This window comes from Capricornis sumatraensis, chromosome 10 (assembly GCF_032405125.1).
Source record: "Capricornis sumatraensis isolate serow.1 chromosome 10, serow.2, whole genome shotgun sequence".
Taxonomy (NCBI): Eukaryota; Metazoa; Chordata; class Mammalia; order Artiodactyla; family Bovidae; genus Capricornis; species Capricornis sumatraensis.
In genome coordinates, this window is record NC_091078.1 from 68747362 (window position 1) to 68762341 (window position 14980).

General features: G+C 40.2%; 1 protein-coding gene across 1 annotated transcript in view; it reads left to right on the top strand.

The window, feature by feature from the left end:
- Positions 1–1615: 1615 nt before the first annotated feature.
- IL5RA (interleukin 5 receptor subunit alpha) overlaps positions 1616–14980 on the top strand; it is a 49847-nt gene continuing 36482 nt past the window's right edge. The window contains exon 1 of the mRNA XM_068983110.1: positions 1616–1633. Within this exon, the coding sequence (XP_068839211.1) occupies positions 1616–1633 (18 nt within the window). The remainder of the gene's footprint in view (positions 1634–14980) is intronic.

A 14980-nucleotide genomic window follows, 5' to 3' on the forward strand; every position in this document is an offset into this window, starting at 1 on the left:
TGAGATGTCATTACATACTCAGGGAACCTTTTAATTAAAAAAGAAAAAACAGTAATATCAAGTGCAGGTGAGGATGCAGACCAGCTGGAACTCTCATACACTGCTGGTGAAAATACAAACTGATGCAGCCACTCTGGAAAACAACCTGATGGTTTCTGAGTTCTGTATATACCCACCATACAAGGAAATCCCATTCCTAGATATTTACTTGAGAGAAGTAAAAACTTACGTTCATACTTTAAAAAAAATGTATTGAATTGTTATAGTAGCTTTACTGATAATCCTTCAAGTCTGGAAATAAGTCAACTTTACTTCAAAAATAAATGGATTCGTAAATGGTGGTCTGTCCATACAAAGAAATATTACTCAGCAATATAAAAGAATTAACTGCTGACCCAAACAATACATCCAAAACCCCAGTCAAGAAAGCCAGACTCAGGAGGCTATGTACAGACTGATTCTACTTATGGGACTCCCTGGAGGAAGCGGAAGTATAGTGACAGACACAGAAGACTCCAAATAGCCAAGACCATGTTGAAAAATAAAAACGGAACTGAAGCAATCAGGCTCCATGACTTCAGACTATACTACAGAACAGTATGGTACTGGCACAAAAGCAGAAATACAGATCAATGGAAAAGGGATATAAAGGCAAGAGATAAATCCACATATGTACAGTGACCTAATCTATGACAAAGAAGGGAAGGATATACAATGGAGAAAAGATAATCTATTTAATAACTGGTGCTGGGAACACTGAACAGCTACATGTAAATTAATGAGATTAGAACACTCCCTAATACCACTACTCAAAAATGAACTCTACATAGATTAAAGACCTAAACATAAGACCAGATACTATAAAACTTAGAGAAAAACAGGAAAAATACTCCTTGACATAAACAGCAGCAATATCTTTTTTGATCCACCTCCTAGAGTAATGAAAATAAAAACAAAAGTAAACAAATGAGACCTAATTGAACTTAAAAGCTTTTGCACAGCAAAGTAAACCATCAGGGAAAAAAAAAACCCACATAAAACTAAAAGAAAACCCACAGAATGAGAGAAAATATTTGCAAACGAAACAGACAAGGGACTAGCCTCCAAGATATACAAACAATTCACACAGCTCAAGATCAAAGAACAACAACAACAAAAAATACAATCAAGCGGGTGGAAGACCTTAAGAGATCTTTCTCCAAAAAAGACATACAGAGAGACAGCCAAGAGGCACAAGAAAGGGAGCTCAGTATCACTAATTACTAGAGAAATGCAAATGAAAAGTACAATGAGATGCCACCTCACACTGGTTAGAACGGCCACCATCAAAAACACCTACAAACAATAAATGCTGGAGAGGATGCAGAGAAAAGGGAGCCCTCCTACACTGTTGGCGGGAATGTATTAATAAGTTGGTACAGCCACTATGGTGAATAGTATAGAGGTTCCTTAAAACACAGAAAACAGAATTACCGTTTGATCCAGCAATCCCACTTCTGGGTATAAATCCAGAGAAAACCACAGTTCAGAAGGATACGTGCACCCCAATATTCACTGCAGCACTATTTACAACAGCCAAGACATGGAAGCAATCTAACTGTCCACTGATGGAGGGATGGATAATGAAGATGTGGTACGTATAGGCAATGGAATACTACTCATCCATAAAAGGAGTGAAATAATGCCAGATGCAGCACACAGATGGGCCTAGAGATTGTCATACTGAGTAAAGTAAGTCAGACACAGAGAGACAAATATCATACAATATCACTTATATGAGAAATGTAAAAAAACAATGGTACAAATGAACCTATTTACGAAGCAGAAATTGAGTCACTGATGTAGATAACAAACTTAAGGTTACCAAGGGAAAAGGGGCTGGGATAAACCGGGAAACTGGGATGAACATATATACACTATTGTATTTAGAATAGATAACTAATAGGAACCTACTTTATAGCATAGGGAACTCTACTCAATACTCTTTAATAATCTATTAGGAGCAGAATCTTTAAAAGAGTGGAGATATATATATATATACACAATTGATTTATTTCACTGTACAGTAAAAATGAAAAGAACACTGTAACTCAACTATACTCCAATTTTAAAAAATAAACAGGAAAACTAAAACAGGAGAGAAAACTACTGAAAACAGGTCAGCTGTTGACTGGGGGTGGAGGGAGGGGCTTACTACAAAGGAGCATGAGAGAATTTGGGAGGCAGGTTACGGGACGGTTCTGTTTCTTGATGACGATGGCAATCGCCTGACTGTGTCTCCCTCAAAAGTCAGCACAGCACACTAAGAAGGGTAAACTTTGCTACATGTACGTTATACCTTAATAAACTCAACCAAAATATTCTCTTCCTACAAAATAGCAAAAAATCTGCTAGACCGTGAAGTTTTTTAAGTATATATTTTAAAAGACTCTCAAGGAATGCTTATTGAATTATTAAAGCATTTACATGTAAAGGTAGAAGAAAGAACTCTGAGGCTATTAAACTAGAAGGGGAAGAACTTTATACATCAAACGCCCCTCCTCGGTATAGTGAAGATGACCACCGCCCTACAGAATTCCCTCCTCTTCCACACAGTATGTTTACTATCATCTCTTAATATAAGCTGGTCCTAAGGGACATCGAAGTCCACCTGCCGAGGAACTGGCATTTACCACACTGCAGTACTGTGGGAAATTTTCTCTTTGTATAGTATATCGCGCAGTGTGTGCGCGCTCAGTCGTGTCCTACTCTTTGAGACCCTATGGACTGCAGCCTGCCAGGCTCCTCTCTGCATGAGCTTTCACAGCCAGCACACTGGAGTGGGTTGCCATTTCCTTCTCCAAGGGATCCTCCTGACCCAGGGATCAAACTCACATCTCCCATATTGCCTGCACTGCAGGCAGATTCTTTACCACTGAGCCATCAGAGAGGCCGCAATATAACCGAAATCAAATATTATGAACAGAGACTATTGTTAGGGGAGGGCAGGTTTCTATCATATTTCTAAAAGCACCACATTCATGAGTAGGCAACATATTAAAAAGAAATGTTAAGAATATCAGATAATAATGAATAAGTAACAGTACTTATCATATGTACCAAGATTAGGTCTTAACAGTTATCAATTCTCATCTGAAAACTCACTAATGCTGGTTAGAATATAAGTTTTAGTGTTGCTTAAAGATTCCTTCGAAAGTGGACAGCTTCTATCTTTCTTCACAAGAAATCACATCTTTGATCCAGTTTATATATTTCAGCGCCAAAATTTGGCTCCCAAGTGTGTAGCTGTCTCTTCACTCATCTAAGTTATGACTGTGTTCTCTTCTGAAACTAGAGATTCATTTCTGCAAACTAGAGAAAGAAGCAACTGCATATGTATAGCAGGTGATGGAATTCCAACTGAGCTATTTCAAATCCTGAAAGATGATGTTGTTAAAGTGCTGCACTCAATATGCCAGCAAATTTGGAAAACTCTGCAGTGGCCACAGGACTGGAAAAGGTCAGTATTCATTCCAATCCCAAAGAAAGGCAATGCCAAAGAATGCTCAAACTACCGCATAATTGCACACACTAGTTTGCATTCCGCTAGTAAATCTCACATGCTAGTAAAGTAATGCTCAAAATTCTCCAAGCCAGGCTTCCCCAATACATGAACCGTGAACTTCCAGATGTTCAAGATGGTTTTAGAAAAGTCAGAGGAACTAGAGATCAAATTGCCAACATCCGCTGGATCATAGAAAAAGCAAGAGAATTTGTTGGGAAAGGAGTATGTCAAGGCTGTATATTGTCACCCTGCTATTTAATTTATATGCAGAGTACGTCATGAGAAATGCTGGGCTGGATGAAGCTCAAGCTGCAATCAAGATTGCAGGGAGAAATATCAATAACCTCAGATATGCAGATGGCACCACCCGTATGGCAGAAAATGAAGAGGAACTAAAGAGTTTCTTGATGAAGGTAAAAGAGGAGAGTGAAAAAGCTGGCTTAAAACTCAACAGTCAAAAAACAAAGATCATGGCATCTGGTACCATCACTTCACGGCAAATAGATGGGGAAACAATGGCAACAGTGCCAGACTTTATTTTCTTGGGCTCCAAAATCACTGCAGATGGTGACTGCAGCAATGAAATTAAAAGACACCTGCTCCTTGGAAGAAAAGCTATGACGAACCTAGACAGTGTATTAAAAAGCAGAGACATTACTTTGCTGACAAAGGCCCATATAGTCAAAGCTATGGTTTTTCCAGTAGTCATGTATGGATGTGAGAGTTGGATTGTGAAGAAGGCTGAGTACTGAAGAATTGATGCTTTTGAACTGCAGTGTTGGAGAAGACTCTTGAGAGTCCCTTGGACAGCAAGGAGATCCAACCAATCCACCTTAAAGGAAACCAGTCCTGAATATTCATTGGAAGGACTGATACTGAAGTTGAAGCTCCAACAGTTTGGCCACCTGATGCCAAGAGCCGACTCACTGGAGAAGATCCTGATGCTGGGAAAGGCTGAGGCAGGAAGAGAAGAGGATGACAGAGGAACAGATGGTTGGATGGCATCACCAACTCAAAGGACATGAGTTTGAGCAAGCTCCAGGAGATGGTGAAGGACAGGGAAGCCTGACGTGCTGCAGTCCATGGGGTGGCAGAGTTGGACACAACTGAGCGAGTGAACAACAACAAACAAAGTTGTGAATGTAATACTATTTTCTTTCCTTCATTCGTCCATCCATCCAACCCAATGTTTGTTTAGTGTCTTCTATGAGCCAATGACATTTGTGAATACTCACAATAATAAGTTCATCTAACGATTTATATTGTGCTTAGACAGTGTCAGGCATTGTATTAATAAATCAACCTTTACAAACAGCCAGTGAGGACACTGAAGCACAGAGAGGTTAATTTGGCCAAGGTCACACAGGTGGTAAGTGGCACAAGCGAAAGGCAAACCCAGACATCTGACTTGGAAACTGCCACTGTCTTCTGATAACCCTGGAGAAACAGACAAGGACCAGGTCCAGCACAAGGCTGGGCACTTCACGGGACGTTTGGGTTTCTTTTTAAAGGTAATACAAAGAAATTAAGGGTTTTCTCCATAGGGCTTTTTATAGCCCCATTTGTGTTTCCATGTGGTGGGTCTTGCAGCAACATGGAGAATGGCAGGAAGGGCCTGATGCATAAATTTATTATCTCACGGTTCTAGAGGTCGGAAGTATAAAATGGGTGCACAGGGCTAAATTCCTTCTGGAGACACCTGGAATAATAATAATTCCAACTGCTAGCGGTGCCCTCCCTCCATCTTTACAGCACACCAGCATAATATAGTCTTTCCTCTCTCAGCCTCCTGCCACTGTACAAAAGCCCTGTGATGACAATGGGCTCCCTGGATAGCCCAGGATCATTTTCCTATCAAAATACCCTCACCCTATTCTTATCTGCCATGTAAGGTGGTGCACTGATGGGCTCTGGGAAGTAGGCTTCGGACATCTTCAGGGGACCATGTATCAGCCTACTGCAAGCCCACGTGTGCTTTAGTGACTGGGGGATAGGAAGACACAGGAAACCCAAGGATTGTTATGTTAGGAAACAACTGACTGGTCAACATGTGACATTCGTTACATGGACCTCAATGTTGAATATATTCCCCACCCCCCTTTTTTTTTTCCTTTTCTGGATTTTAGGCAGGTGGTTTGATTTCAAGTAAAAACACAAGGTTGAACGGAGGCAGAACTATTAAATGGCACCATGACGCCCTTCAGATCACAGTTCTGTTATTTCCCCTGCCAGGACCTTTTAGCAAAAGCCTTCCTAAACAGATCACAGCTCCCAGGAGCATTTGCATTTTATATTAGAACAGAGAAGGGAGACTAAGAATTCACATAAAAATATGAATTTATAATGATAGCAGACTAGACCTCCTTGGGGAGATATCTGAAACAATATTTAGACAAAGTCAGATAATGATGACAAAATTTTAATATTCTGCTACTTTGGGGTGGTAGTGATTATCTTACCCAAACCTCTCCCTCATATTTTTACTTTTTTGTTTTTGAGTAATTTGTTTAAAAGAACACTTTCTGTTTCAAGTATGTGTTCTTTCTTTGAAACAACAAAAAGTACCTGTTTGAAGAAAAAGTGATTCACTCATTTTGTTCTCATAAAAGTTTAATAGAAGCCAGCTAAAGTTTAAGATCTCCCAGAGGACAAATAAAGATATTTCTCAGCAAATGTAGAATTGCGATTTTCATTGGTGCTGGGGGATTTTACACACAAACACAATTTTATTTTACATTTAAAAGAGGTGAGTAAATAGACAAATCAATTTTAGCTGTTCTGAAATTTCATACTGGGTCATTCATTTTAAAAGATGGGACTTTGGTAATAGTTAAAAGAACAGAGGCCCAAGGGTAAAGACTGAGAATGTGAAGTGAAAGTCAGTCATGTCTGACTCTTTGCCACCCCATGGATAGTCCATGGAATTCTCTAGGCCAGAATACTGGAGTGGGTAGCCTTTCCCTTCTCCAGGGGATGTTCCCAACCCAGGGATCAAACCCAGGTCTCCCGCATTGCAGGTGGATTCTTTACCAACTGAGCTATCAGTTCAGTTCAGTTCAGTTGCTCAGTCGTGTCCAACTCTTTGCAACCCCATGAATTGCAGCACGCCAGGCCTCCCTGTCCGTTACCAACTCCCGGAGTTCACTCAAACTCATGTCCATCGAGTTGGTGATGCCATCCAGCCATCTCATCCTCTGTCGTCCCCTTCTCCTCCTGCCCCCAATCCCTCCCAGCATGAGAGTCTTTTCCAATGAGTCAACTCTTCACATGAGGTGGCTAAAGTACTGGAGTTTCAGCTTTAGCGTCATTCCTTCCAAAGAACTAAGCTATCAGGGAAGCCCTAAAGACTGAGAATAATCACCTTCAAAATTCTGACTTATCAGTAGCCTCAGATGAGAACCAAGAGGTATCTAAACCAGGTTCCTTCTGATATTCTACACTGTAATTCTTATCTTCATAGGAATTCATCTGGAATTCCCTGCTGTAATAACACCAACCCCCTCTTCTTCTTCCCTTAACACTGCTTACCCTAATGGATTCTGATAAAACCAAGCCAGATAAAATAAAGACCTGTCCTCGCATCTAGTTGTAGAAACAAAGATGTAATACTCTACAAAAATAAAATTGGCACGTAAATGCAGCACTTAAACACATACTTAGAAGAGAGGAGAGTCAGAGACAGGTTTTCCCATAGGAGTTCAGACAACCTCAAATAATTAAAAGTTTCTCAAGGGGAATCTTCCCTTCAGACCTTCCCCGCCTGCCAACATTCAATAAAATATTTACCTCCAGTTAAGTATGTATTTTACTGTTTCTTTTAAGATAACTATCAATTATAAAGTTATGCCATCCTGGGAAAAATGGCTTTGGAAAACATTATAAAGAAGCTCTGCTAAGTAAGGTCTTTAAGCCTCAGTTTATTCACATATAAAATAAGTTTATGGGTTATTGTATGACAGTGTATATAAAGCAATTGACGGTTTCAAGCACAAAGGAGGTTCCGTCTAGGTTAAAATGGAACGCTGATTTACATTAACAAAGTTTAACTTTTAGTTAGTTTTTTTACACTCTAGTTAATTTCCTGTATCTGGCTTTGAGAGCAAAGAACTGGTCCCTGCAAAATCTTTTTGCACTATATACTTACACTTAATGATTGCGTTGTTTACTTTCAACTTATACACTGTTATATGTCAATTATATCTCAGTAAAACTGGAAACAATTAATTAGTAAAATAAAACTGATCACTGAGTAAAGAAATGAAAAAGCTTAAATTACTCAGACTCCTTGCTGAATAAACACATGCTTTTAATTTTAGCTATAGACAGTAAGGGGCTTCCCTGCTGGCTCAGCTGGTAAAGAATTTGCCTGCAATACAGGAAACCTGGGTTCAAACCCTGGGTTGGGAAGATCCTAAGTGGCAACCCACTCTAGTATTTTTGCCTGGAGAATCCTCATGGACAGAGGTGCCTGGCAGAGGTGCAGTTCGTGGGATCGTGAAGAGTCGGACACAACTGAGCAACTAAGCACAGCGGCATAGACTGTAAACTGATTGATCTTATACTGGGATTGTTCAATTAATACCTGGGATACTATTTAAATTCTGTTGGTTCATTTTTTTTTTAAATAGCAGCTTTACTGAGACATAATTCACATGTCATAAAATATACCTACCACTTTTAGTATAGTCACTGAATTGGCAATCATCAATATAATCAATATTAGAACATTTCATCATGTTCATTACCTCAAAAGAACCCTCAAACAGAAGTAGAGAACAGTTACAGGGGAAAGTGGAAGCAGGTGGGAGGAATTGAGAGAGTGGGATTGACATATATACACTGCTGAAACTATGTAGAAAATAGACAATTAATGAGAACATATTGCATAGCTCAGGGGACCCTACGAAATTATCTATGGTGACATGCATGAATGGAAAGGCAATCCAAAAGGGAGAGGATATGTATATACATATGACTGATTCATTTTGCTGCACGGTAGAAACTAACACAGCAGTGTAATACAACTCTACTCCAATCAAAATTAATGTTAAATAAAACAGAAAACTCAAATCCATTAGCAATCGCTTACCATTTTGCCCAAATTCTCACCATCCAGCCCTAGGAAGCCACTAACCCACTTTCTATTCCCATAGATTTGCCTATTCTAAATGTTTAATATAAGTGGAACTATACAAAGTCAGTTTTGTGGACTGGTTTTTTTCACTTAGCTTTATGTTGTCACGACTCATCCATGTTGTACCATGGCTAAGAACGTCATTCCTTTTTAAGGTTTCATAACATTCCATTCGGAGAAGGCAATGGAACCCCACTCCAGTGTTCTTGCCTGGAGAATCCCAGGGACGGGGGAGCCTGGTGGGCTGCAGTCCATGGGGTCGCACAAAGTCGGACACGACTGAAGCGACTTAGCAGCAGCAGCAGCAGCACCAGCAGCATCAGCAGCAGCACCAGCAGCAACATTCCATTCTAGAGATTCTCAATCCATTCATCAGCTGATGGATATCTTCTGTTGTTTCACTTTTTGGCTGTTATGAATAATACTGCTATGAACAGTCATGTAGACACTTCTGTGCGGCTGTCTGTTTTCAGTTCTCTTGGGTATTTGCCAAAGACTGGAATTGCTGGGTCATACAGGAACTCTGCGTTTAACATTTTTGAGAAACCACTGGACTCTTTTTCAGATTGCACCATTTTACATTCCCACCGACAGTCTCTGAGGGTTCCAACTTCTCCACATCCTCACCAGTACCACTGCCTTTCTTTTTCATTTTAGCCATCCCAGTGGGTGTGAAGAGGTATTTCACTGTGGTTTTCATTTGCGATAATGATGTCAAGCAGTCGTTCACGTGCATATTGGCTTTTGGTATCTGCTTTGATTTGGGTATGTGTATGTACATATATGTGTGTGTGTAGGTAAATATATATATTACATATATATGTGTGTGTGTATGTTAGTTTCTGCTATACAGCAAAGTAAGCAGATTATTTTCCATTATAGGTTATTACAAGATACTGAATACAGTTCCCCGTGCTACACAGTAGGACCTCCCTGTCTATCTATTTATCCCAAACTCTTAATTTACCCCTCCTTCCCTTCCTCTTTGGTAGCCATAAGTTTGTTTTCTATGTCTTTAAGTTTATTTCTGTTTTGTAATTACGATCATTTGTATTTTTTTTTTAGATTCCATACACAAGTGATATCATATGACATTGTCTTTCTCTGTCTGACATAGTATGTCATTTAGTACGATAATCTCTACATCCATCCATGTGGAGTTAATTTTTGTATATGATGTGAGGTATAAGGGTTGAATACAATTCTTCTGCGTATGTTTCTGCATTATTTATTGAACAGTGAATTTTTTTTTCCTCCACTGAATAATCTTGCCTCCTGTGTCAAAAAATCAGTTGACCATAAATGTGAGGGCTTATTTCTGGACTCTCAATTCGATTCCATTGATCTCTATTTCTCTAAAAAAAAAAAAAAAACCAAAACTATTCCTCCATTTGTGTAAACATTTGCATAAATAGAAACATAAGAAGAAATTAAAGGACCTCCTTGGTGGTCCAGTGGCTAAGACTCCAAGCTCCCAATGCAGAAGGCCTGTGTTCGATCCCTGGTCAAGGAACTAGATCCTACATGTCAAAACTAAGAACTTGTATACCCCAAGTAAAGATCCCACTGGCTTCAACTAAAAGATTCTGCATGCCACAACTAAAGACTGAAGATTCCAAGTTGCACAGCAAAGATCCAGCACAGCCAAATAAATTAACCGACAACAAATATTTTAGAAAAAGAAATGCAAAGGAAAGATCAACCCCACTTCGATGGAACAAGCTATTGGTTCCAATTCTCACTCCTCTCTTGTGGTTATAAACGTGCACATCCTTGTCTTATCAAGGTGGGGGAGTGTTCTCTGGGTGTGGGCCGTTTGACTCAGGGCCTGGCCACGCAATTTGGCCTGACTCTTGGGATGTCAGTGAACGTGACACAGGCGGACACTTCAGATGCTCGTGTCCAGTTCATCTTACTTTCTTGCACTTTTGGGATCACATGAAAAGAATACACCCTGTGTATCCACTGGTTTCAAGTGAACAACAGATGCTTGGAATAAACCTGAACCCACTCCGTTTTAGCCAGACCCTGGACAAAACTCCGAAGCTTGGGCAAGAAATACATGCTTATCACTGTTTCCCACTATGGTGTTTGTGGTTGGCTGCTCTACAGCAATAGCTAACTAAAACACCTACCACTTAGGGATAACCATGCCTATCATTTTGGCCTTTTATAGAATATGAGATTATGAAAAAAAAAAAAGTATGTATACATACATACACACACATGTGTGTGTATGTATGTATTTGCACTCCTGTTGTTTTTATTTAGCATTTTTCCATAGTACCCTGTGTTTAACAGTTCTTGATAAACACTCCTTTTATTATCAACCTATTTCAACCTTGAAAAAATTATATATTTCTCTTAACCACTTCCACACTACTTTTACTATTTTAAGTCAAAGTATAATGCACTGTGTGTACCTCCCCTCTCTCATATGAATCTTGGTCTGTATTTCACATTTTCCACAGAACGGATTCCTACAGGTGAAATCTTTAGCAAGTGCCTTTAAGAAGGGTTCAAGGAAGAACCACATAATCCTAATTTCCATGGCATTACTATTCACATTTTCAACTATACTCTGGCTAAACCTGGATTATTTTGCTTCTTAAGAAATGCAGGTCAAGAAGGAAGGGATATAGGCACATCTATGGCTGATTCATGTTGTTGTATGGCAGAGACCAACACAACACTGTAAAGCAATTGTCCTCCAATTAAAACTAAACAGCAACAAATAAATAAATAAACACAGGCCAATTTTTGTTTCACTTTTTGAAAAACCATTTATGTGAATTCTTCCAACGTGTTCCATTATACTATCTTTGGACATTCACAGTTTATTCTAAAGAAGACTGTTCTTGCCACAAAAAATAAACTGTGCAAAGCTGTGCCTCTTATTTTCCTTGGGTTTATTTAGAAATAGAGCATGGGAACAAAATGCAAGCTTATTTCTTTGGGTTTTTAATATTGGCATGGCTGATAAAGTGTCATATACCTAGAAAGATGGTATCCAGGGTAAGAGCCAGGTCTGATGTTCTCTGTATCTGTAACAGCTTTTGGCATGTTGCATAGATGAATTTAACAAATATTTCTTGAATAAATGCATGTAAGAAACATAGAAAACGTTAAAACAGCCTTTCTGGCCAGAAATTATTGCCCTCACAATGGTTAGTAACTAGTTTTAAGGTTTCGAGGATGACAAATATGCTGCAACTAAAATTAGATGCAGGACTCTGAAAAGTAGGTCAGACGGCTGATACTGTAGCTAAACTTCTCTGGGTCCATCTTAGCAAATAAATGGATCTCTCTCAGTTCCCAGTTCAACTTTTCCTTTCCCCAGGGAAAATCATGTTTTTTCAGATCATCTAATAACAACTGATCTGGTTCTTTTTTGGCAACTGCTTAAATGATTACTTTGGGAGCCCCAGTGGCTGTCCTTGCAGAAGACATTCACTGACTTGCAGGAAGTCTCACTGGGGTGCCTGTCATTTTTCATCTTGTAAACTGAACCCCTCATCTCACCTGGCCATTGCCTCTCTCACATCAGTTATGTGGGGACCTGGGCCCCTCTGTTCCCACTTCTCAGGGGCTGCTTGTCACTCACCACCATGGGCTAAGCCTGGAGATACCCTTTCAAAGGGAAAGACCTCCACTTGCCTCAGGCACTTAATAACGTTGTGGCATTTTCATCTATTCAAACCCTGGGAAACATATTTTTAACAGTTGGTTTTGTAAGTCACTTGCCTGGAAATTCCCTAGACAGAAAGGGAACAAAGGACAGGAGAACCCAACTAGGTTTACGTAAATTGAAGGTACTGAGGAGAGACCAGCTGGGTACTGTACCGGGAACCGGGAGATCAGAGACAGCAGGTCTTGGGTGTGCACAGAAAAACACGGCCACTGTCCCCATGTGCAGGGAGGTCCAGACTTGCCAAGGCCAGCAACTCGTGACACCAGAAACTGCATCTCCCTCCTCTGCCCCGCCCCCAGCACATACCCATCTATCTGAGGGCACAGGCCCTGCTAACACAGCAGAGAAGGGTTAAGGAACCTCTGAAAACTGAAAACTGCTGCTCAGCTTGTAGGGAGCGGTAGATTCCCCATTTTTCTGTTAAATCATGTGTCTGGTACTGTGTGACAATGGCACAAAAAATCCTCCAGCTGAATGAAGCACATGAAGAAAACAGAAATTCTGGAAAGTGCCCAGGACAAATTTATTACCTTGCTACCCAGGAGCCAGTGTTCACTGAAACTCCTGAATAGAGCAAAGCATCTAGAAAGATAGTGAAAATGCAGATGAGACAGTTATCAGATAGTGGCTATCAGGAACAGAGAGGGCCTTCACTCAGCAGCAGTCTAGTCCTCAGGAGTTTCGTTACAGGGTTAAGGCTCGTGCAGAACTACCTGCTCACAAACGCTCCTTGGTAGTCGCCTAGAGGAGCCCTGCTGCCCTCCCATCGTCAAGGGAACTGGCTGTGAGTTTGTAACCATTACAGCTGCGATGATGAAACAGTGAAGATCTGCCTCTAAGTCAAAAGTGTTCAGAGATAAGGTTCATTTTCAGTGCCCTGCAAGCAGCTTCTGATGGCCAGGCCACTGCACTTCTCTGTAAGTGGGGATCCAGAACTGATTCATCTCTGAGTGAGCAGATGCCTCTTTTTTCTCTCTAATACCACCCTGGGCTCCACCTCCTAATAATTTCATTACATGGCAGGGGTAGGGGCAGCTGGGGAATAGAAAAAGTGAGAGGATGACTTGTAAATATATGGCAAACTTTTACATGAAGAAATGGGGAAAACAAACCCCTTAGAACTCTATTATTAGCAGGAATGGAACTAATAACGTTACTATAGACATGTTATCAGGCCCGTCACGTCCACTCTGGGTGTAATATTCTATTCCTTTGTGTTGGGCTAAGTAACTGAGGTGTGTAGTCCGTGTGAAGGTGAGTCACACTGGAATAAAAGCTACGTTTTTTGCTGATTCTTGTTTAAGACGCTTGTTACCCGCTGTTGCAGATACTTCCGAGATTAAAATGAGAACACAGGCTCTGCTAAGTTTTCTGGGGAAATATATGAGTTTAAAAAATAGGGTACAGGATAAAATAACTTGATGAGGAAGTCTGAATTAATAACAAAGTTACAAATGCAGAAACAAAAAGAGGAGACGGCTGCCCTGGCTTTAACTGAAGGCATTCTGCTTTCTGTTTCTTTTGAGGGTTCTGGGATTTTGAAAAAAAAAAAAATTGTTTGATTGTATATAAAATCTCCAAAAACTTGCTGAAATATCTCACCTGGTTTCAGGTTCATTATTTTATTAAATATTCACCCCAATCAGTGTAAACATGTTTCCATGTATACAGAAGAAATGGATGGAATGAAAAAAAAAAAAAGAGAGAAAGGAAGACATGGAAAGAAAAATCAGGTTCTCTTAATACTCTATGAGCCTACAACTCATTAACACATGAAAAGTGACTTTTTATAGCCATATTGATTAATGTATTTGATACCCAATTTAATGAATCATCAGGTCGAAAATTGAATTACCCGGTACAATTTCTAATATTTCTTGTGAAAGGGTATGCCTTCTTTCACAGTTCCTGAAAAACATGTTAATGTATGTAGCTATTTGTGAACTGTTTGCATTTCAAACATAATAAAGTTTGGGATATCAAATCACCTCATTTGTTTCCATTACTTGAAATGCTGCTTGGGGAAATTTTTAGGCAAGGTACCAAGAGTATCACATCTCCCTTAGACAGCCCAGGTTTGCTACGTGCTCCCTGCCTGCCATGCTCTAGTCTAACTTGTCCCTCTCTAGGTTTTTCCCTGCAGAGCTCGACTTGTTAAGGGCTGTGCATTAATTTGCCTTTATTTTGTGTGGAGCCAGGCATATGCAGCATCTGCCCGGGCCTGAAGCTGAGCTAGGTGTGCGGCTGCAGCCACGGGCACTGACAGCATGGAGGCGGCCCTGGCTGTTGGCTACTGAGCGTGGATGGTCATCAGAAATGAGAGTCGCCAAAGGAGACAGGTATGCCTGGGATGGGGAAGTGTGGACGTGCGATGGCATGGCGCCAAGTGCAATTAGCTGAAAGACACTGAACCATTAGGAGATTTGGGCAGCAAACTCTTTCTGCCAGCATTTCCTAAATACTCAGGGTGGCAGCACCATTTCCACCTTGGTTACCAAGGCTTTATGACTGTGGCCACAGTTTGAATCGCTGAGTTGTATTTAAGGACTATTTCAGAAAATTAATCAGAAGTCCTGTAGTAAAGCAGAAAAAAGTTTGCATGCCTTATATA